Raw genomic sequence first — 22,339 nt, 5'->3', positions numbered from 1 at the left:
TAAAAAGATTAAACATGAAACTCTCTGATCAATGTAATTATAACATTGCTGCCACTATACAATAACCCTCTCTCTTATCCCTCACAAATAAAACCAGCAGTACTTCTAAATCATGTTTCTGGAACTGATATTGGAAGACTTAAAAACAGCTCGTATGCAGACTCACAATCCTGAAACAATCTCTAGATTAAAGAATGCTTCCCTATAACAATGCATTCTATATATGGACTGCAAAAAAGACGGAGAATTCTTAACGGTTACGGTGCTATTTTAAGAAATTAAATATGAACTTTTTAAAATCCATTTTTTTTAAATACTGAAACTAAGTTTATGTTGAGGAATTAAGGAAAATCTGATCCTCAAAATGCTTAAGAAAAAAAACTACAGAATTCAAGGAGAGATTATATCGTGTTTAACCTTTCAGGCAGTGTGTACTGAAAATTGGAAACTGGAACCTCTAAAGAATAAAAGCAGTTGCATCTGGATAAAAGTTAATTGTGCTTGAGCTACTTTCACAACAAATGCAGCCCCCTCTATGGTGGGTTTTCCTTGTCTTTACAAACCTTGTACAGTAGTAATTAAAATATATCTTACTTTGAGATCGCAGAGCTGTGGGTTTGACAGCAAAACACCATAAACAAAACTGATAAATGATTCAGCTTTCTTTGGACTTCCTACAAGGTCATTGATATATACTCTGTTATGTTCAGCTATAGGTATGTTTCTTCTTTTTTTTCTTATGTATTGCAATTCAGTGCAGGTAAGATGCCTGTTTTCTTTTCGGATGACTATGAAAAAATTAAAGTCATCTATCACCCTTATTGCATCAAACTTCTATATAATCAACATAGAACAGCAGTAAAAAGCTGATGATTCTTGTGATCTAACCCTATACTACAGTACCACATAAGGGAGGATCACTGATCACCGTAAAAGGGATCCTTTGTACCTACACATAATACAAAGGTATATACATAAATATGGAATAATAATATATCACATTATGTATAATAACAATAAATACAAGTGGTGGTGACATTTGCAATCTCACCACTCTTGTCTTAAGCTAATAAACATATGCACTACTAAATCCATCAATGTATGAAAGTCAAAGTAAATGTACTCCAAGTTATGATTCACAATACAGCAGTACAAACACAGCATAACCTCCTGTGCACAACCTCAAAAGCACTGTAACACTCTGAAGTATCAAATAAAGACACAAGGGCCTACAGTTTGAGGAATCAAAGCCTTTAGAATACTTGCTCAAAGAAGCTTCTGCCAGCTGCTTGACTGTTGTAAGGTGAGAGTTAGCATGTAGTAAAAATGTTGGGTCAACTCCTGTGGGAGCTCACCTTCCTGTGTTGGCAGAGGGAATATAAGAGGTGCCCATGTGAATTCTCTAAAACAAGCACCCCACAAGATAAAGCCTAGCTTATCTACAGTTGAGCAGCTCAGCAACATATGCTGACTGCAGTGATTGAAGTGAATCTGTCTGGTCTGCGAGACTGAGGAATACTCATTTCACTCCATCGATTCTTGAACGAGCACAGAAAACATTCACAGCAGATTTCAACAGAAAAGAGAAATTATGATTTATGTCCCTTTTTGGCATTTTCTACTTCTGTTCCTCATTTCACAAGGACACGTCGTTGCCAAACATAATTATGTAGTTAAATTTTATTTCCTTTATGCAGAAGGATTCATAATGTAGTGTGACTGCTGACGCATAAGTGCTGCCACATATCGCCCATGTGACTGCGGCTATGGGGTTTTCTCCTATATATAAAGCACCTTAGGATTAAAAAAGGTCTAAACAATCACAAAGAGTAATTTTTATCAAGCTTGCCTTGTTTATAAAGACATAAATCTCCCTGCATGCAAAGCTCCTTGACAGCAGCAGATGGCGCTATGTGTTCAAATGCAGACTTTCCAAAATGTCAAGTGCCTGGTGCTCTGTTGATTTGTCTCTCATGTGTATACGTTTCGGCTTAGATTCCCATTGCAGCTATGAAGGCTTTACAAAAGGTCACAGGGATCAATTGCTCTTGTAATTTAAGACCCTAAAGAGCAAGTAATACTTAAACAATGAGGTAGGGGTGGCCTTGTACTTAAAGGGTAGCTGAGACCAAGGAGACAGTCAGCCTGGCTACATCTAATCTCATCATCAGAACTCTTACCTTTTCACTTTCTGTTTTACATCAGCAAATACTACAAAAACAAAAGAAAAAAAACATGTTAACTTATTATGAAAATTAAAAGTTGGGTTTAGCTGCAGGCTTGAACAGTAGGTGGCTGCACTTTGGCATTTTAAAAGCTAGTTTAAACACCCTGATTAAGATCACTGTAACTGTTAGTAATTAGGTTACTCAGTGACTATCACTTACTGAGCCATCTTAGCTGTTTCAAAGTGTTCCTTGTGAACATAACAAAGAGACTGTGTTAGTTTACTTCTCAGCAAAAACAGTCAAAACATAGGGGGGTTCTATTCTTAAATGTTAAATTGTACTGTACAACTGATTGTTTTAAGGCTTCATCAGTTCTCTTGATGGCATGTTTTGTCTATTTTATCTATGTAGATGCATTCACATATTCCTGGAAAATATTTTTTCTGAACATACTTCTGAAAAAAGTGATACTAATTTAATTTAAAAATAGCACATTGGAAGCAGAGCCATAAAGTACTATATTCCAATGCTGAATTATAAAGTGAATTTTAATTATTTTTAATGAATTTTAAATTGAAAGTCATTGAATGTCATTTGTGTTTTTTGTTACACTTAAATTACTTTTCAAGAAGCACGAATAGGCTTTAATGACTCTTAAAATCCACAGGTGTTCCCCCTCATTTCTGGCTGGGTAGCCCACTTTGCAGGAAACCTCCAAATAGGTATATCCCTGTAACACATAAATTCTCCCTGAAACAGAATAATTATATTCAACAATACAACACAGCATATAGCATTAAAAACATAACTGGTCAACAGATTCTCTCTGTAATGTCAGAGGAGAATATGTGTGAGTGTTGATTGTACATATTGTTCGTACGGGGGGGGCAAAACATTTCCCTTTGTCTCTGGGGACACCAAGACAGTGTCTTAGGGGTCCCTGAATCCAAGACTGAGAACAACCGTTCTAAAAAATAATGAAATCAGAAGTATTTGAAACTTTGTCATTAACACATTACTGAGTAATGCAGTTGTCACTTCTATTTATTAATAATGAATGTGCTTTGGTTGTTACTGATTTCAATAAATTAGTTATATTTTTGTCTGCACATTGTTCCAGTAATATCTGCCACACTTTTTAACTGATGTAATTAATCAAAAAATGTCAGTTAGTGCACTCTCTTTGCTTCTATAATGCAAATGTATACATATGTGATACGATCTTATTCATAATAAGAGACTGCTATAAATTCATAATGCAAAAAAGAAAATATATTAAACCAGGACTTATACTGCAGCTAACATATTATAGTTGCCAACTAAATGGTTTTGGTCTTCTATCGTTTACAAAGAGTAAGTTCCTAGTAACTTAGACTTTTAGAAGTTAAAATTAAAACCAAACCATTAAAATGCTGCAGGTGATATCAGGCATATCAGTGTATGCAAGTTGAAACAGGTTCCAATTCTTTTGTTTTCAAAACAATTTAATATTTTGCCTGCTGTGCTTTATGTTCTGAATAATACATTTCAAATTCATACAATTCATCAAACTGAGCTCTAATGCAAAGACAAAAACACTTCAGGCCCTTTAAACAATCAGTAATTAAGAGCAGAAAGATTATGCACATGCCATATTTTAAAGACATGTAGGAAACAGATGTCTAAAATTCTTCTTATATATATACTGTACCTAAAGCAACTGTAAGAACTGAAATTATAAAGGTCTGTCAGTTATTACAGTGGATAAGCTTTTATCAACAGTAAATAGTCTATAAAGGCTTTTCTTTTTCCAAGTAAAAAACAAGCATGCTGTGTCTCTGGAATCTTACAGAGTGGAAGAAAACATATTGAAATAGTATACTCAATTAAAAAAAGAAAAAAATGAAGCTACCAGAATCCTGCAACTAGAGATCATGTGTAAATAAAATGACCCTACAAATGGTTTCCAAAATAAGACTATTGTTTTTCTCATTGTACATGGATTTATCCAAGCATGTGGCTCAAAATATTAAAAGAAATTAGTGCTTGGTTCTTGGATTAACTAAAAGTCAAGGAAAATGTACATGGCTGCTATCGTACTAAGGTAAAGCATATGGAGATGATCATAACACAGTAGTCTGATACAGTCATTACCACATGACCTGTAACTTGTTGACCTCCACATTGAATCTTGCTGAAGGCAAAATTCTGCTTAAAGTTGAGTACATTACAAACACAATATTTAACTCCCAACTATACTATAAACATCAGGTTGTGATTTTACAGGATTTAACTTTTTTGAATTTACTGCTAAACGGTCTCTTTACAATACTGCCTAATCTTTTCTGTGTTTGTTTGTGTAGGCCATGGCAAATTACATTTATAGACATTGTACCATGAGAGTCAAATCAATTATTATTTTTCTAACCCTGAACCTATTTAAGAAAAGGCCACAGAAAATGTTTCTCTCTTTTTGTTTCCCAAAAAGATGAAAAGTCAAAGAAAGAAATGTTCTATTTAATAAAAAAAGCACATATAGAGACTGCCAGTCAGAATTATGGTACTCTGACAAAAACCAGATTCACTGCAGACATAAACACTTTAATTACAATAATAATACAGAGTTGTGTTGAAAATGTATAAGCATAAAATGAAAATCAACAAAAAGAATCTCTACATTAAATTAAAGATTTGAGCCTTGCTAACTACATTGGACATTCAAATTTAAGGTTTCAATAAGACATTTAAGGTGTCACAAAATATTTTCTGTGGCACAGGCCTCAACATTTTAAGGCCATAACTCATTTACTGATTTACTGTAATAAGTTTTGAAAGCTCATATTTCAATTATGAAAGCACTGGGCTTTGAAAGTTTGTTTCAGTTCTTAATCACTGAACTGGAAACTAATATTATATAATATTTAATAGTAAATAAAAGAGGAATAAAACAACCTGAATGCGTGAACTATTTGTTATATATAAAGTACATTTTAGGACACTTTAAAAAATAGTGTAGATCTTTGACTGTTTTGACAGACAGCTGTAGATACAGTCCAGATACAATTACTGCAATTATACCAAATAGTAGGTGCAGAACAGTATGCATTCAAAACCAACATTTTATTAGTAAGTTTACATATCACATCAACGATATTTCATCCATTGCTCAGTCTCCAGTAGGCATTCTTTGCTGTTTAACTTGATTGTTTTATATGAAACACTCACGATACCTTAATTCCAAGTCTGAGAAGTCATGAAAGTCCTTCTTAAACCAGCAGGAAATCCACTGATTAAAGTATACTCAGATGTGAAATGACTTCATCACTTTTTAAAAGGGTGCATGTTTTCCGTAAACAGAAGGTGAATTTAGTAGTTATGAAAAACATACTTCTTATGATAAAAGATACTGACAAGCAGCCAATGAAAGGTTAAGTTATCATTATCCACTGAGATTTCAATAAAATTCAAACTAAAAACTCCAATATATGTCAGGCAGTGTGTTGCCGTGAAGAACATAGGGCAGACAGTAATACTATAACCATCTTAAAAGTTGTAGGCGGGGGGTGAAAAATGCAAGTTCCTTGTGAGGAACTCCATATACATATTAAATTTATTTTGTAACACAAAGTAGTAGAAGGGCATACTATAGATCCTGCATTCTGCAAAACTACTAAAAATCTTTATCACCTTTTGTAATTTGACAGATATAGGTTATTAAAGAAAATCATATATACTGATAATCGCCTTAAAATAGAAATAATTGCACTGTGAGTGACAGTCACTTGATGTAATATGTATTAGGAATACTATCCACATGTCAACTGGATTCATCACGTCTTGTCATAATTATGGCTCCGCAGCTATGGGTACCCACAACCGCCTAAAGCAAGTTATTTCTGGAGCCATCCTAAGGAGGATTTAATTAAACAAACAAGGTTCATTTCAGGTTGGTTCTTGAATGAGAAATGCGTCACGGTATGATTACTGGTTGACATTTTAAGATCCATATATCAACCAATTTGAAACCTATACGTCACCATGTTTTAGAATGCTGGGGGAAAAAAAAGAATGTCCCAACATTGCCAAATGCAATTAATCAAACAATTAAAGCAAAAAAAAGTCTGAAACCTAAACCAGTTTTAGACTGGCACAAAGAGGTACGCAATCACAGAGTAGTAGATGAAATAAACTAAGATGTGGCAAAACACGATGAAGTGAAATAGATCAGAAACTACTCAACTAAAAATAAACTTTACCAACTTGTGCAGTACAGCCATTCCACAATATATGCAGAAGGGCCTGCCTTACGGAGAAGAATATTTACAAGGGATTTTGCACCATTGCCAGTCTTGTTCTGTCGCTCTAGAGTGGCTTAGCTGGTAAGGAACTCCATCTCTTAGAGCCCCCAGATCAGTATTCAATTTTAGGCTTTGCTATTAGGCAGGGATTCTCTGTGTTTCCCACTGTGGGGTGCAGTTTGAAACAGCAGCAAAAGACGACAGTGCTCTGAGTGAAGTGAGAGTGCTCTTCCTTGTCCCAAGTAAAAAAGGACTTCAAACTAACTGGAATTCCCAAGTTTGGAAAACATAATAAAGAATAACATGACAATTACAAAATAAAACAATTTGTACTTTATTTTTACCTTTATCGCAAACATGAACATAGAAAGTCTTATTTTCTTCTTATACTAAAAACATACCGTATACCTTACTGCACTGTAAATTATGGAAAACAATGCCACATACAAAAAATGTATTTTGCATTGTGCTGTATTTCAATAAACAATAAAACAGAAACATTTTTGATTCAAGCAGTATATTCACATATAAAGATCTTCATTACAGATAAACTTTTATTTTGGGTCACACCAGAAGTAGAAAAGGGAGGTATACACCATTTACTAGCATTAACGTTGAGAAATTTTGCATGTGGCTTTCAGCACATTTGATTCATGTAAGCATGTGTGTATGATTTTAGAAAAACCTCAGTCGTACACACTTAAAAGTATCTCTAAATTGAAAAGCACCTATTATTCCTCTAACGTGATTCCATTAAAATAATTTAATAAATGTACAGTGAATGTTATTTCTCTTTTTTTCTGTCCAATCATTTGAGAGGAACTGTTTAGGTAAATTATTTAGCTTTTTACAACAGTAGAAATCATGGAAACAGAAATTAGATAACTGTGAAATAATCTAAAATCAGTAAGACTTCCAGGATGAGTAGAACTAACATCTTGGTGCACAGAGAGTACAATAAAAGCTTCACTTAATCAACAGTTTATGCTGTTTTATAGAAAGTAAAAATCTCTCAAAACGTATAGTATACAGTATGCTGTACACATTAGTTCACATATGGGCTTTGTAAGGACACATAAGTGTAAAAGATGTGCATAAAACACTACAAATTTGTTTTAAAACACTTATAATACAAAGCACCTTTACCAAAGTTAGAGAAGAAAAAAGCTTTGCAAAACTTTAAATAAAGAAAAGATAATTCAACACGAGCTATAATCACATGCTTACCTTAGACTTCAAAAGTTCTCATGTCTTGCGTGTCTAATTTTTCTCACTACAAAACTCAAGACACTCATTTGCAATAGATCTCTTCCTTTACTTATAACCCTAAATACAGATATACTGCACACACTGAAAAATTGATTCTCTAGTTATTACCACATTAGATGTTTTCAAATTACATTTAATTGTTGATATTGTTTATTGCATTAAAAACTCGTTAAACACCTTGATTACATTGTAGCAACTGGATAACAACTTGGTAAACAAAGGAATAATGGGATCACTGAAAATATATGTTGTATACAGTAGGTCTTCTTAAGAGACTTATGAAGTCTGTATACAGTACAACACAAAATTGAAAATATCATTTCATACTATGTTGTACACTGTGTTAAATGAAACACTATTAAACTTGTTGTATAATTGTATTTTCTGTATAAAACACACATAAACATGTTCTAGTTTTAAAAAAAAGAAATGACTTTCACTTATCTATAACAGACAATACTGCTCCTTACTACAGAGTCCAGTAAACTAAAACTATGGATTTTACCATCTAAATATATGCACCTACCCGCACATTTTTAGTCTTATATCCAAAAATAACTGCTAAATGTTGAAAAGCACTATAAACATTTATAGGCATTTTTACTACTTTAAAAAATCAAAGTAAGCAACTTTAACATATTACTAAAATATTTAGTAAACACAGATTAGAGGGCATTGTTGGCCTACTGGGATTTATAGCAGTCAATAGTTTTTTAAAGGACAGCTTTAAAGTGACAATGTATTATATTTACCAAACTTTCAAACTATACACAAGCTGTATCCTCCGACTAACCACACATTATTATTATTAGCTACACCCGAACCTTAAAAACGAGGGCTCGCCATATCATCACTGATCACTCTTATCACATACTTTGATTTCTGCTTAAATTAAAAATTTAAGAGCAAAGTTCAAAAACAGGCCTCTTTGCCAGAACAGAAGAACAGAAGAAATGGGTTTGTGGTTATCATTCAGATGAATCCTTAACATTTCTGAATGAAAACCTTTACAAAAAATCTTGAAAACAAAATTGTCACATGAGCAAAATGTATTTTAAATGTAATACAATACCAATTTCATGATTGACTGAAATTCCCATCTCTAATATTATTCTAAGAGAATATTTTAATGTAATATAGAATGAACTTTATATTTATAGTAATGTGGCATACATAGTAATGTAGGACTAATGCAATATCATCTCAGGATAGTTTGCATTTAAAATCACCATCCAATTTCAGTACAAATACTGTATATCAGAAAAACACTCAGAAAACATTATGGAACTGGCACATATAAAAGTAACTTTGAAACCCAAACTGTTCTTACTGAATTCATGATTGATGCTATGTGTGGTTATGACTATGAAAGACTTCAGTTCTACATATATTTAGCTGGTATAGTTCAGTGTAGAAGTTGCGAGTTTTCTGAAAGTTCATTCATTTTAAACATTGACATATGAGAACAGGACCCATATACTAAACTTTTAAGTATGCATTCCACTTTTGATTTTTAAATGATTCTTGTTTTGTTTGGGGTTTTTTTGGAATGAGAGAAAAAGATCATTTGTGCTCTGTTCTCTGTGTATACTCAGTACTGTATATCAGGTGGGTAGCTGCGTCAGCATGTGTAGGCTGCAAAGGAACAATAATAGGTTTATTCCATGCTGAAAAGAGAAGAAAGAAAACACAACATTTCAGCCGTGGAGCCTTCACGGGCGAAACATTGCATTTTCTTTCTTCTCTTTTCAGCACGGAATAAACCTATTACTTATTTTGTACACCGATGGCTGTTTTAAGCAATGTGTGCTGCTGGAGGTTCAGCACCCAGAAAAACAAAAATAATCCCTTTTAGGTTTTTTAGCTGTAAGCTCCACACACATTCTCAAACAACAAAATTAAAAAAAATCTACGTACTGGCTCTTTTGCTAGTGGATAATTTTCAGATTTAGCAGACATAGCAATTTAATTTGTATTAAAAAAACCTCCCCTTCCTGCTTGAATACATTATAAAGAGTGAATTCACATTTTGATCAAAACCACATAACTGCAACCCAAAATTAAATCACATCAGCCAGAGGTAACAACACTCAATAATGGCTTACCTAAAAGCCTGTACCAAATATACAAATTAATCTTTAATCTTTATTTGAACTTACTTGCCTAAAAGAATAGTGCAATATATAACAAATTAGGGACTCAGGCACAGTAGCAGGTCTGGTCTCCTCAGAGAGAACACTCCTATCTATCTCCATAAACCTTTCACAACATAGCGGCCATTATAAAACTCTGTTTAAACAAGACTTTGGAAAAATTAAACACTGAGGTATCAAATTGGAGACTACACATCAAAAGGAGATTGAAGGTTGCCAATTTATTAATGTCTATAGAGCATGAAGAAAAACACTCCAATTACATTTCCCAGGATGATTTTACACGAGTAGTTGAAATCTGATGGCGTCTGACCGATATGTTTAAGTTTCTGGGCATGGTGTTCCATGGATATCAGGTTCACAACTTAACATTTAATGTTAAGGTGGTTTTAAGGCAGCCATAATAAAAAAATTATAAGCGGTTATACTCTCAGAAGCAAATTTACATACATAAAATTGTGGGTGAAAACCGAAACCGTGATGATAAAGCTGGTTGCGACACCACAACTTGTCAAACACAGCACAAAATGCATGCTTTTAAAACGATCAAACCTATCAGACAGAGGAGAAAAAATAACAAAATTAGAAATAAATTTTAGCTTTAGACTGTGGTCAATTTGCGGTCTAGACAAAAACCCTAAATTTGTGCACTGCCCAGTCTCCAGTCTGCTCCAAGTTTGAAAAGGTAATTGAACTCTGTCTATAATTACTGGATTAGACACAGATGGACTATGTGCACTTCAGGGGGAAAAAGGGCTGTTTTGATTCATTTTTATGATTGCCTGTAAGGTCAGACTTTTCCAAATGTTCTTTCATCTGTTTAATGGTTTCTTGATTCCCAAGGGAATGTCTTCAGTAATTGTGATGTTTTAAGCAATTTGGAACAATTGTGCTTTACCTTTAAGTATAAAAATGGTTGAAAGTGTAAGACAAAAATAAAGTACCATCTATTTAAAACTAAGCATATTCAGAAACTTTACTAACATTACTTCAGTGACGTATGAAGTTTCAAGTCACTGAGATTCAAAAGCTGGGAGGAAACTGTGACAACGGCAATGCTGTGGGAATTAATACATTTGAATTATTTAAGTATGAACTTTTATAGAACTCAAAAAACATAGACCTCAATCAAGACTGAGAGTTTAAGTATGAAGTGCTTTGGACTGAATTCTACCCTTAGCTCCAAATGGTTTTAAATTGTGATGTCAAATCCTTCAGCGTGGACAGGGAGTCCTCCTCGGGGAAGCATGACTTGCCCTGCAAAACATTTTTCTCTCTTTATGTTTAATTTTAACTTGTAAAAGTAAAGTATGCACGGCTATATTCTACCAACCTTTACCTTCAGCATTCAACTGGCAGAACCATTAAAGCATTTTCTTATGATGCTGGAAGTCTAGATTGGTAGCTATATATATATATTATATTTTAAATGCCAGAACCCCAACTTTTCTTATATATGGACCACATAAAATACCTAATTTTAGATTTAGAAGGATTTCTAAATAATTAACAGTAACTGATCAAAAACTTTCCATATACATGATTATGACAGATTCTATTACTAAGATGTTTTAATTACAGCAGCTACCCTACATAACAGTATTTCTATATTTATATTTTGAAGATGGTTGTTGAATGCAGGTGTCATGTAACAAGATTTTAGTTTCGGTGGTTTGCTGCATCAGCATGCGTAAGCTGCAAAGGAACAAGTAATAGGTTTATTTCATGCTGAAAAGAGAAGAAAGGAAACACAAAGTTTCTAAGAAGTGATGCTAGATATAGCTATATCAATCTCTTTCAAAAACATCTATACAAAGACTTTAGAAAAACTGTTTGAAGCATATACAGTATACCCTTAAAGTATTACAATAAAGTATTTGAAATTTGGAGTTATGCAAATAATTATCTTTTCCACTGGAAAAATGTGGAATACAACATCAATGTTCTTTAACCAATTTGGGCACTTCTGTTTGGGTTCTACCACAGATGTTAAGCAAATTCAAAATACATACAATTATCAGTGGTTACCATAACTTACTGTAAATCAAGTCTCTATCTCTTCCACCAGAGGTAAATTAAATAATATGCCATTAAATTACGGGTTGTTTTTAATCAGAAGCCTCTGTTAAAACAACTTCTAATGGATAAATGAATGAATCGCTAAATAGTTTTTGTTTTGTTCATATTAATCACATTTTAATTATTTTGCACTTGGAGGGTCAAAGTTTTTATTTAACCCCAAAGATTTTTTTAGTAACTGTTTTCTTTGATGGGTTTTCTAAAATGATCTTTTAAGATGGCAGAGTTTTTCTCTCTCTCAGAATTAATTATTCATCTCGTCACTCAACTGTAAAGAAAATCCCCAAATTCTAGGGATTTAAATCACAATGTTTTCTGACTAGTTTCAGTCATTTTTGTAAAGAAACTATGACTAAGGAGATCCTTATGTACTTAACTAACCGTCAATCTGTGTGGTCAAACCTTGATATGGACCATGTGTACTCTGTGGATGTTATTAGGGCTAGTAATTCACTTAACCCTAGCTACTAGTCCTATAGAGTAATAATGCACTTGTTGAACACTATAAAGAAAGAGGTCTATTAGTATCTCTCTTGCTGGGAAACGTTTTGTTTTGGCTACAAAGTCTGGTCAGTAATATATTTACCCCTTTACCAGGTAACCAGATGATTATGGCCAGCAGCCATATCACCCTGCAACTCACAACTGGCAACCCACTGAAGCTAAGCAGGTATGAGCCTGGTCAGTACCTGGATGGGAGACCTCCTGGGAAAAACTAAGGTTGCTGCTGGAAGAGGTGTTAGTGGGGCCCGCAGGGGGCGCTTACCCTGCGGTCCATGTGGGTCCTAATGCCCCAGTATAGTGATGGGGACACTATACTGTAAACAGGCGCCGTCCTTCGGATGAGACGTAAAACCGAGGTTCTGACTCTCTGTGGTCATTAAAAATCCCAGGGCGTTTCTCGAAAAGAGTAGGGGTGTAACCCCGGAGTCCTGGCCAAATTTCCCATTGGTCCTTACCAATCATGGCCTCCTAATAATCCTCCTCATTGAATTGGCTACATTACTCTGCTCTCCTCCCCACTGATAGCTGATGTGTGGTGAGCGTTCTGGCACACTATGGCTGCCGTCACATCATCCAGGTGGGGCTGCACATTGGTGGTGGTGGAAGGGAGTCCCCATTACCTGTAAAGTGCTTTGAGTGGAGTGTCCAGAAAAGCGCTATATAAGTGTAAGCAATTATTATTATTATTATTATTATTATTAATTTGTCCACAAGAAAACATACAATATTTTAATTTCTGATTTTTGTTTTGCATTGCAGAGTCAGTGAACTACACCTACCTCTATAATCTTACACAGGACGTACACAGGCTTCAAAAACCTGCTATTGATGTTCATGCATTGCTTAATCTACTAAAAACTATACCAGTATTTTGTTCTTTTTATTGGTAACATTCTGAGTGGGTCAAAAAGGGGTTTTCAAGACAGGATAGTGTTTTTCCATCAGCTTCAAGTGACTTTTGTAAATCAACAGCCACAAAGACACACCACTACATTAGGAAAACTAGGATTTCCGTTGAGACTGTTGAGACCAAAGATCTTAAAATCAACATGCATTTATCATCTGTGAATTGTTATTTCTACCCCCTTCAAAACACTGCATCGCAGCCCAGTGTTCACTGGAAGACATCTCTTTTTGCTTGGAATGATTCAGCCAACTGCATTGCAAGTTCCCGTCTTATTCCACTAGGAAACATCAAGTTCCATAAAATAAAGCAGCCGGAACTATAATTCATATGAAAACAGGATGTCACATCTACTGTAACACATCTACATTGGTTATCCTATGAGTTTCAACTCCACTTCTAGATCAGTCTCCTCACAATACTGCTCCCACTGATGTCCCAATTCTGTTTCTCTCATCTTGATCCTCTGGTTCTTGGCTGTTCATATTTCCCCATTATCAAGAGCTACTTGGGAGCCATGTTTCTTCACTGTACTGTCTGCTTGTCTGAACATAAACAGAAACCTAATCAAAGGTTTTCATGCTGAAATATATTTCCTGTTTTACAAGTTCAGATTTGTTATGATGGTACAGTAACTGAAAAGCACTGACCTTTCATTCTACCAACATGCATAATATTTTAATAACAGTGAACCTAAGATTATTTTCATTTTATGAGTTTGTTTTGTTATCTTGGTAAATTAAATTATTTTCATGGAGCGAAATCCTTCTTAAGTCATTGGTCTAAGCATGTAATTCTGGTTTATATTAACCTGACATCCTTCATATTTTGCACTGAACACTTTAGCAAATGCAAGTTAGCTTCATGGATTTCTTCTATTTCTGTAATTCTAAATTGTATACAGATTGTACTCATTTTGCTGTACTTCTGCAGAGTGCTTTGAAACAAAGGATAGGATATATTAAAAAAACAACAGACTGTTAATGCATATGCAAAATGTATCTTTACAAGACATTCCTGACATGATTATGCAAAGAACTACGTTAACAGATGTTTGATACTGTTTCAGTGGTTGTTCAAAATGGAGAAAGATGTAGGCACACTAGTTGAAAATCAGTTAAATGCATGGGCATTCCCTAATAAGAATATAAGAACAATAAAGTTTTTTAGTAAATTAGAGTTTTTTGTGTGAGATAAGAGACTGCATCACTATACCTTCTACACTGTTAAATGGAATAATCTAATTGCACTATCATTAATGTGATTTTTGAACTCTGTAAAAATGCTGAATAGACAATTTTATTAAAATCCAAAAGTGTGCTTCTTTTATTAACTCATACAGTATATGCCTAATACAATACAAGAGATCAACGGTGTTTTAGAACTGCAGTCATAGCTGATTGAGTTAAATCTCAACATGCAGTACATTCCAAACCCTACCACTCTGCGTATCGATGTTATCAGTAAATCAAAACGTTCAGGTCAGCACCTTAAAATTTATTTTCCCGTTCTTTTTGGAAGAGTCAACTTATTATGAAGATCTTTTTCGTTTAATCCAGATATTTGACTGTCACTGGGAATGAAGAAAGAAATACAAGTCTTTAAAAGAGCACATCTGTTCAGCATTACAAGCAAACCGTCAACATTGTTACTGAAGGCTTAATTTAATATTTTCTCTTTTTTGATGTTTCACCTTTAATCACTGCCTCACGAGAATATCAACTTTCTTAAAGAAACTGTTAAGTAGAAAGAAAATGTTATTGCAGTATGTTTAGAAAATCATGCTTCCAGAGTTTTTTTTCAATTTAATTTTATTTTTCCAAAACCTTACCGCAATATAATTGTGTACGGGACATTCCAAACTCGCAATTTCAGTTTCCAGTTCTCAGGCAATTTCAGACAGTATCTACTGTATAGGACACTGGGAACAAGGGATACCATAAGCTGGTTATATTTCCAGTCGTCAGCATCAAGGTAGTTAGGCATGGTTTTTATTTTCATCGAACAATATTTGTTTCCCCACTAATGGTTAAAAGGATTTCATCTCTATTTTCCTGTAACACAAAATTTACAATTTTAGAGTTTTATTATTTAGAGTTTGATGAGAACAGTGTGAATCGAATACATTGAAAAACCACAGGCAATTTTGAGTGGCATGAGTTCTCGGATCTGAGCCAGTTCAATTTCGATTTACCTAAAATAATCACAGTGTAGAGGAACAGGCCCTGTGGTCACTTTTATGAAATTCATACCTACTGTTGCAGTGTGATTATTTTCTTAACTCCTCATCCCAAGAGCTGAGCTTCACTGATCCATATGCAACTACAAACTTGTACTCTTTTTAAAATCTATTTAAAAAAAGCAATGCCTTTACAGTAATATTACAAATGTGTAACAACAAATAGCTAACTATTTTCTCCAGTACTATGAAAATCTGATTTAAAATGGAAAAAAAAGTGTAATTCTAAAACAGATCTGAAAGACCTCTGACAATTTTCATCACAACACAACACAATTGTATAGCCAATTTGGTGGAATGCAGAAAGAAGAAAAAGGGTTTAGGCTAATCACTGAATTTTGTTTTATCTTTGAAAGATGCCTCAAAGAATTAGAAACTGTCTTCAAACAATTCAACAGGTAAATACTGCTTTTAGATATTATACAAGAAGTATCATTTAACAATTACATTGTGAATTGTGAGAATACTTTCTTGTGATAAGAACAGAGAGTGTAAAATAGTTAATGCTATGTACTTTTATGTATGAAAAATGTTTATTGTTGTTTGAACTAAATAACAAAATGTTATAGAACTTAATGTTTATGGAAACACTAAATCACATATTGATTTCCAAATTTAATATGTTGTGGAAAGGATAAAATGCTTGATAATTTGGCATGAATGAAACATGTCTTAAGAGAAATAAACAAGTTGATATTTCCATGCGTGAAATAATTTAGTTGGTGATTCTGACTTCAGTGATTCAAAACCTCCAGATTAAAAAAAAGGAACATGTTTCCTTCTCAGTATTGTACAGATTTATGTAGATTGATGCATTCTTTAATAAAAAAGCAGCATATTAGCCAAATGATCTAGAAACTTTAAAGAGCTTTGAAATACTCCTCTTTTGAGATAACAGTATACTTATATGGATTTTAAAGAAGAATAAACAAGCCTTAATTATGAAATTAAATACAGTGTTTTACCAAAATGGCAGGAAAACGGTACATTTTAAGAGCAAATGTGGTTTGATAGTTCTTTGTCTTTGCTACTTCCCCGGGATAATATTATCTCTTATGAAATAGTCATCATCTTACAGTCACACAGAATTACTCAAGCTCTTCACATTTCCTAATTTAAAACAATATTTCAACTTCAATTGAGAGCATCCTGACATAATAATTACTACAGTATTATTTTAGAAGACCCTGAAAACTGTAAAGACCTTAAACCTTTAGTTTATAATCAATGAAATTAGCAATTAAGACTGTGAAAATGCATTAACCAACACTAGATGAATGAACAATTCTATAATTACTTAAACTCTTTAGAAACATAATTGCCAAGAGTTGTTATATTAAATTTGCAGATTGAAATAAAGAAGTTAAAAACCACTATGCTCTAAGGGCTTTAACTCACAAGCGTCTCTTCAGAATGGCCAGGGTCTCCCGGGCAGAGAGCCACTCATCAGACTAATCAGGTGCAGAAAACTACTTGATAATAACCAAAGAAAGCAGCATTACTGTTCACAACCATGACTGTATTTTCTTCTACAATTTGACAACTATAATGAGAGCATCCTATAGGACAGAAACAATAAGAGGTCAGAACGTTTGACCTGCAATTTAATATACTACGTGGCTACAATTGTCAATGCAAAACTAGTACTGTTTCTTGCTCCCTGTCCAACAGTAATGCATGAAGGGGAAAATGTATTAAAGTTTTGGACCAGAAAACCCAAGTCAAAAAAAGGGAATTCTGTGAATGACACAGTCGGCCAATATAGTGTTTCAGAACCTTTTTTTTAAACATTTCTCTAAGTATCCATTTTCAGTTAATAAATTAAAAACTCACTACCTCCAAAATTTCTGCATACTTTAGCTGCTCTTTTTTTATTCACTTCTAAAAGCAAACGGTTTGTTTTAAGTGCATCTTCCCTTTGAGAATTATAATTTGAGAATAACACACAGACAATAGTCAAGTAAACCTTTGAGCATGTAACAAAATATGACTTAAGCTACAAAATCCACTCTTTGTATTACTTTTCACCACATCACTGTGAGTTTATAGCCCTTAATAGTATACCCCCCATGGCTTCCTGTAATTTTGCTGGAAATGGCATCCCTCAAACTTGTTCCATCAAAACATTTAGGAAAAACCACAGTTCATAACAAAATTCCCTCCAGCTGCACACATGCTGGAAAAAAGAGAAATGCATTTTTCTTTTATATGCTGTAATAGGTATAATGTAATACAAACAGCCCCTCACCAATCTGCTGAAATGGTATTTCATAAAATATGATTTTTTAATACTATATTGAAACCACTATATATAGTATTTTACAGCCGATTTCAAACAGTCTGCATTCTTTAAGAAACAGGTATGAAAATATTTATTCAGTACCTCATGTTTTGTATTATTCAAGATGAAGATAAAAACACATTAATGTCCTTTGTTTTCATAACTATACATTTTGAAATATTTAGAGAGGCAAAATAAAAAAATCTAAGAACTTTTTAACTGTTAAAGAGAAGGGAGAAATTGTGATTCACGGCAATAAAATCTTTGGTTTACATTACAATTATTTTCTTAAATATTTATTTTTAAACTTTGCCTATAACCTAATGTTCATACTGAAATGCATACAAGGTTTCATAAACTTTATGTAGATTTCCACTATTCTAAAAACATTGGTGCCACCGGTTCAGCTGTTTTGAAGACTGAAATGCTTCAACAGAACACAGATGGAAGAAAGAAGCACTTAATGAATAAGGCCAAATTTACCGTACAGAATGTCAGCTGACGTCTAGAAATTGCTAGAATAAACATTGATTGATATGCTACATGGGCAAAACACTAAGAACTGACGATTAAACAATTTCAATTTTACAAGGGAGACAGATACCAGCAGCTGAATCAACCTCCTTGCATAGGATTTCTAGGCATTTCACATTCAGAATGCAACACGGCAATGCCCTGCTCTTGATGGCATTTAATTAATGTGTTTTCATCTCTTTTATTCATTGATTGAATGTTAAATCATGAATTCTATGTTACCAGTGGCTTTCTATTGTGTAGTTTATTGATGTTGGATCTTCCTGCAATTTTCCATTTCTCTTCCGTTAAAGATCTCTTTAGATTTTGGCTCTTCACAATTCCAATGTCTTAGGCATTCTCTAACTGGTCGTATCTGCTAAAGCTGATGTTTTAACAGTGCAACTATACAACAATTGAATACTCCTTGTACAATTGTCCCATTGAACAGTTAGAGAGCTCAAGAGGCTCTTTCTGTCAAAGGTTTTAGGCACAGAAAATACGGTTCCAATAAAAAAATAAATTACACTCAGATGTTGCATCAAGGTGAAGTCACTATAACTTGACAGTGCAGGAATATGGCACTAAAAGGAAAAGAAAAAGGTTTTTTTTTTCTCTTGGGGAAATACGACTTCACACAACAAAAGAACCCCACTTGTCTTTAACTTTACTCTAAATGAAATTTCACTTGGGTGGTATGCAATGGTGAAGAACAGAAGAATTTACAATTTCCTCTTTTTGACAAACAAGGACTGAACGAATAAAGCTTTGATAAGGATATTTGGTTATTTCATAGTTCAAATAGTATCTTTTAAAATTAACAAGGACTACATCCAGAATTGTAAAAAAAAAAAAGTAAAAGCATTTACTTAACTTTTAAACGAACCAAATAGGATAAAATAAACATGTTAAATGCCCTTCAGTAAATGTCTATGGGGAAAAGAGTAACGCAGAATAAGTGAATGGTAAATTCTCAAATGAGAGAAAAAAAATAACCTAATCCTATTAAACATGATTCTGGAATAAAAGGACAGATTCTTAACATGATTCGACTCATATTATGCCTCATGCATCATGACAGAAACTACCTGGGCCTCTGATCAGTAACACTGCTCATTTATAATTTACCACCACTTTAAGGTTTACGTCATATTTGTATTATTAAAAAAAAACAATCAAATTAAGTTGTTGGCTAAATCTTCATAATGCTAAATAAGAGTCTGCACAGTCAAATTATTTCTTTTCTGCTTTTGTGACATTAGATGTTCAGATACATTTCGGGTAAATGTAGTGTGGTGAGAAGGTCTTTATGAACCAGGAATCTTTTGTAACAGAAAAAGGTCATATTCCAGCAAAGGATGCAGTAGAATGCTATCAGCAAGTCAAATATGAAAATTCAATTTTTATAGAATAAAATACTGAAGGTAATTATTAAGGTTTAATAACACCTGAGCCTCTGAGAAATGACTGGTATTTGACCATAGGTATCTGCATGCCAGGCTCCATTTTAAAGTGTACCTTAGTTCAAGTGTACCCTCACACTACACATCCTCTGTCACCACACTAAGACTGCACTGTATTTTTCTGTTCCAGAGCAAAGAATGCCATCTACCGGGTCCGTCACTACTTGCAGTCCTCCACTGTTTACAATGTGTAAGTACTGCTGCAGTACCACAGAGTAAAGTACCAGCAACTTCAGTTACGATTGATGATACATCAGACGGTTTCACATTAGGTAAAGAAACAGTTTCAGAAAGACTATATATTCATAGTTACATTTTCCTTGATGTGTATCTTAACCTCGACATGTGCATCTAGTATAAAAATCCCACGCTTTCTTTCATTAAAAAAAAACATCCTGAGCATATCGCTATTGAAACTGACGCCATGTCGGCTCAATATGATGACAACATGACAAACAGACTTTGCATTTATACATTTCTGAAGTTAAGGCGAGTAGAAATTCTGGACACCAAAATTAATGGAAAATGGAGATAATTTATTTATGTAACTTCTTATTGCATTATGATATAGCACTTTTAGAATGTATTTATTTGAGATTTATTAAGAAAGTCGACAGTTTTGTGAAGAAAATGTGTAGGTGCTACATTCCGATTTAAAACACCTTACATATTCGGTCAATGAAAAAATAACTGTAATCTGCATAACTAAACTCTCTGTAAAACAGACGGTTTATAAATGTTTGTATTCCCAGAATCTTATTTCTGGACTGTAATTACACTCACCACTTCCTTAGCTTTTGTGGAGAAGTCACTCTTAAGTCTGGTTTTCTTCAGGATGTCATCTTTTGTACTGTCGAATCCAACCCCAATGGCTTTATTTCGGGTTTTCACAGTCTTTACGCTCGCTTTGAACAATAACGTTATATCAACAGCCATTTCTAAACCATGCCTTTCTCACAAACGTTGAAAATTAAAGCAAACCCCCTGTATCTGCTGTCAACAAAGACACGTCACCGTCTTTAACGTCATATTTCTGCGACAGACCAATACACGTGGTCTTTCTCCCTTCCACATAACGTTTGGCGATTGCAGGATTGGTCCATATTATTCTTTTTTTTTTGTTCTTGATATTATAGAGTCTGAAAGCATTAAGCATATTTTAGACTAACTTAAAATTATTTATTAAAACACACTTGAGGAGGTTTAAGAGTGTGTAATGCAGTCCGTAGTGTTCATATTCAAAATAAATGTTTAACAGTTTACTCTTTAAATCAATTATGTAGTGTGAAGTCTCATAAAATTATGAGAAGATTGTAATATATACGTTTACTCTGAAATGAAAATATTTGAAGACATTTTTATACATATGCAGAATGTATTGTGTATTGGATGAACTTAATTTAATCACAACATGTTTTACATACATCATATAATAAGAGCAGTGCTCATACAAGAAAAAAACATTTTTGGATTTTGATGTATGTATAGAAATGTAGCTTCCTTATAAGAACGACTGACTGCAGTCACAAGAGTGTCACAACTTCAATCGGTAAGCAAAGCAGAGAATGTTGAAGCTGTCAGCATCTGCTATTGACACACCACAGGGAAGGCCAAGAATATCAGCATTAGTCAGACTTCTAGATTTTATGAGAGGGATTCATTGTCCAGTTTGCTTTGAAATGCTTGCCCTCCTTAATTTACAATGTGAAGTGGTTATGTGTCATAAATAACTTTGGAAAATAGGTAGTCTGCCTATTCTAATACTAGGTTTTACATGGGAAAACATAGTCGTAAGGTTTGCTTGCACATAGTTATGCACTACAATAAAATGTTACTTGACAAAGGAAATGCCCATAGCATGATTCACAAAGGCTTGTGAAGCAGAACTCAAATATTTGCTAGCTTGGATCACAAAGGTAATGGTAAACTGCGTGAACCACACACAAAAATGACACCTTTTTGCATAAAAAGACCATTGACATCCTGAAATGAATATGTAGATAGTAAGAGAAATGTAATAGTTCATTGCTTTTGTATAAAAACAAGCTTTACAAATCACCAACATTCTAATTTATTTGTATTAAACTGTATAGTAAACTAATATATTTGTTATGGTACTGAAGCTAACTAATAATATAGTCAGTTCAGAAAATATATTTGACAACTAACCAGTTAACATGGAGAAATCATTTAAACTAAGAGTTCTGTCAGCAAGGAGTGATTGTTGCTACTTACCTTAAACTTATTGATTTTACATTTTATTTGGTGTATGGCTTTTGCATTTAATAACATTTTTTGGTCAAAGCCAAGAATAGTTGCAAGCCTTCAGGGCATGGCAAAATACCATGTACAAACAAGTTCTTAATCTTAAGTGTTTTATGAATTGCAGTGGTGTAATGAGAGGTGGACAGGTAAAGAGAATATATAAAACTCCATGAACTTGTATTAGGGACATTCTCCCCCTTCATTCTTCATGAATACAACATAAT

At 33.7% G+C, this 22,339-nt stretch overlaps 1 protein-coding gene across 1 annotated transcript in view; it reads right to left on the bottom strand.

Moving 5' to 3' along the window:
* Positions 1 to 20,878, bottom strand: part of stx18 (syntaxin 18) — a 47,561-nt gene extending 26,683 nt beyond the window's left edge. Inside the window, exon 1 of the mRNA XM_006629600.3 lies at positions 20,634 to 20,878. Within this exon, the coding sequence (XP_006629663.1) occupies positions 20,634 to 20,786 (153 nt within the window). The 5' untranslated portion in view covers positions 20,787 to 20,878. The remainder of the gene's footprint in view (positions 1 to 20,633) is intronic.
* Between the last annotated feature and the right edge of the window lie 1,461 nt (positions 20,879 to 22,339).

The sequence above is a fragment of the Lepisosteus oculatus genome, chromosome 1 (assembly GCF_040954835.1).
Source record: "Lepisosteus oculatus isolate fLepOcu1 chromosome 1, fLepOcu1.hap2, whole genome shotgun sequence".
NCBI classification, from domain to species: Eukaryota; Metazoa; Chordata; class Actinopteri; order Semionotiformes; family Lepisosteidae; genus Lepisosteus; species Lepisosteus oculatus.
Note: the sequence above shows the minus strand (reverse complement) of the source record. Positions and strands in the feature narration are given on the sequence as shown.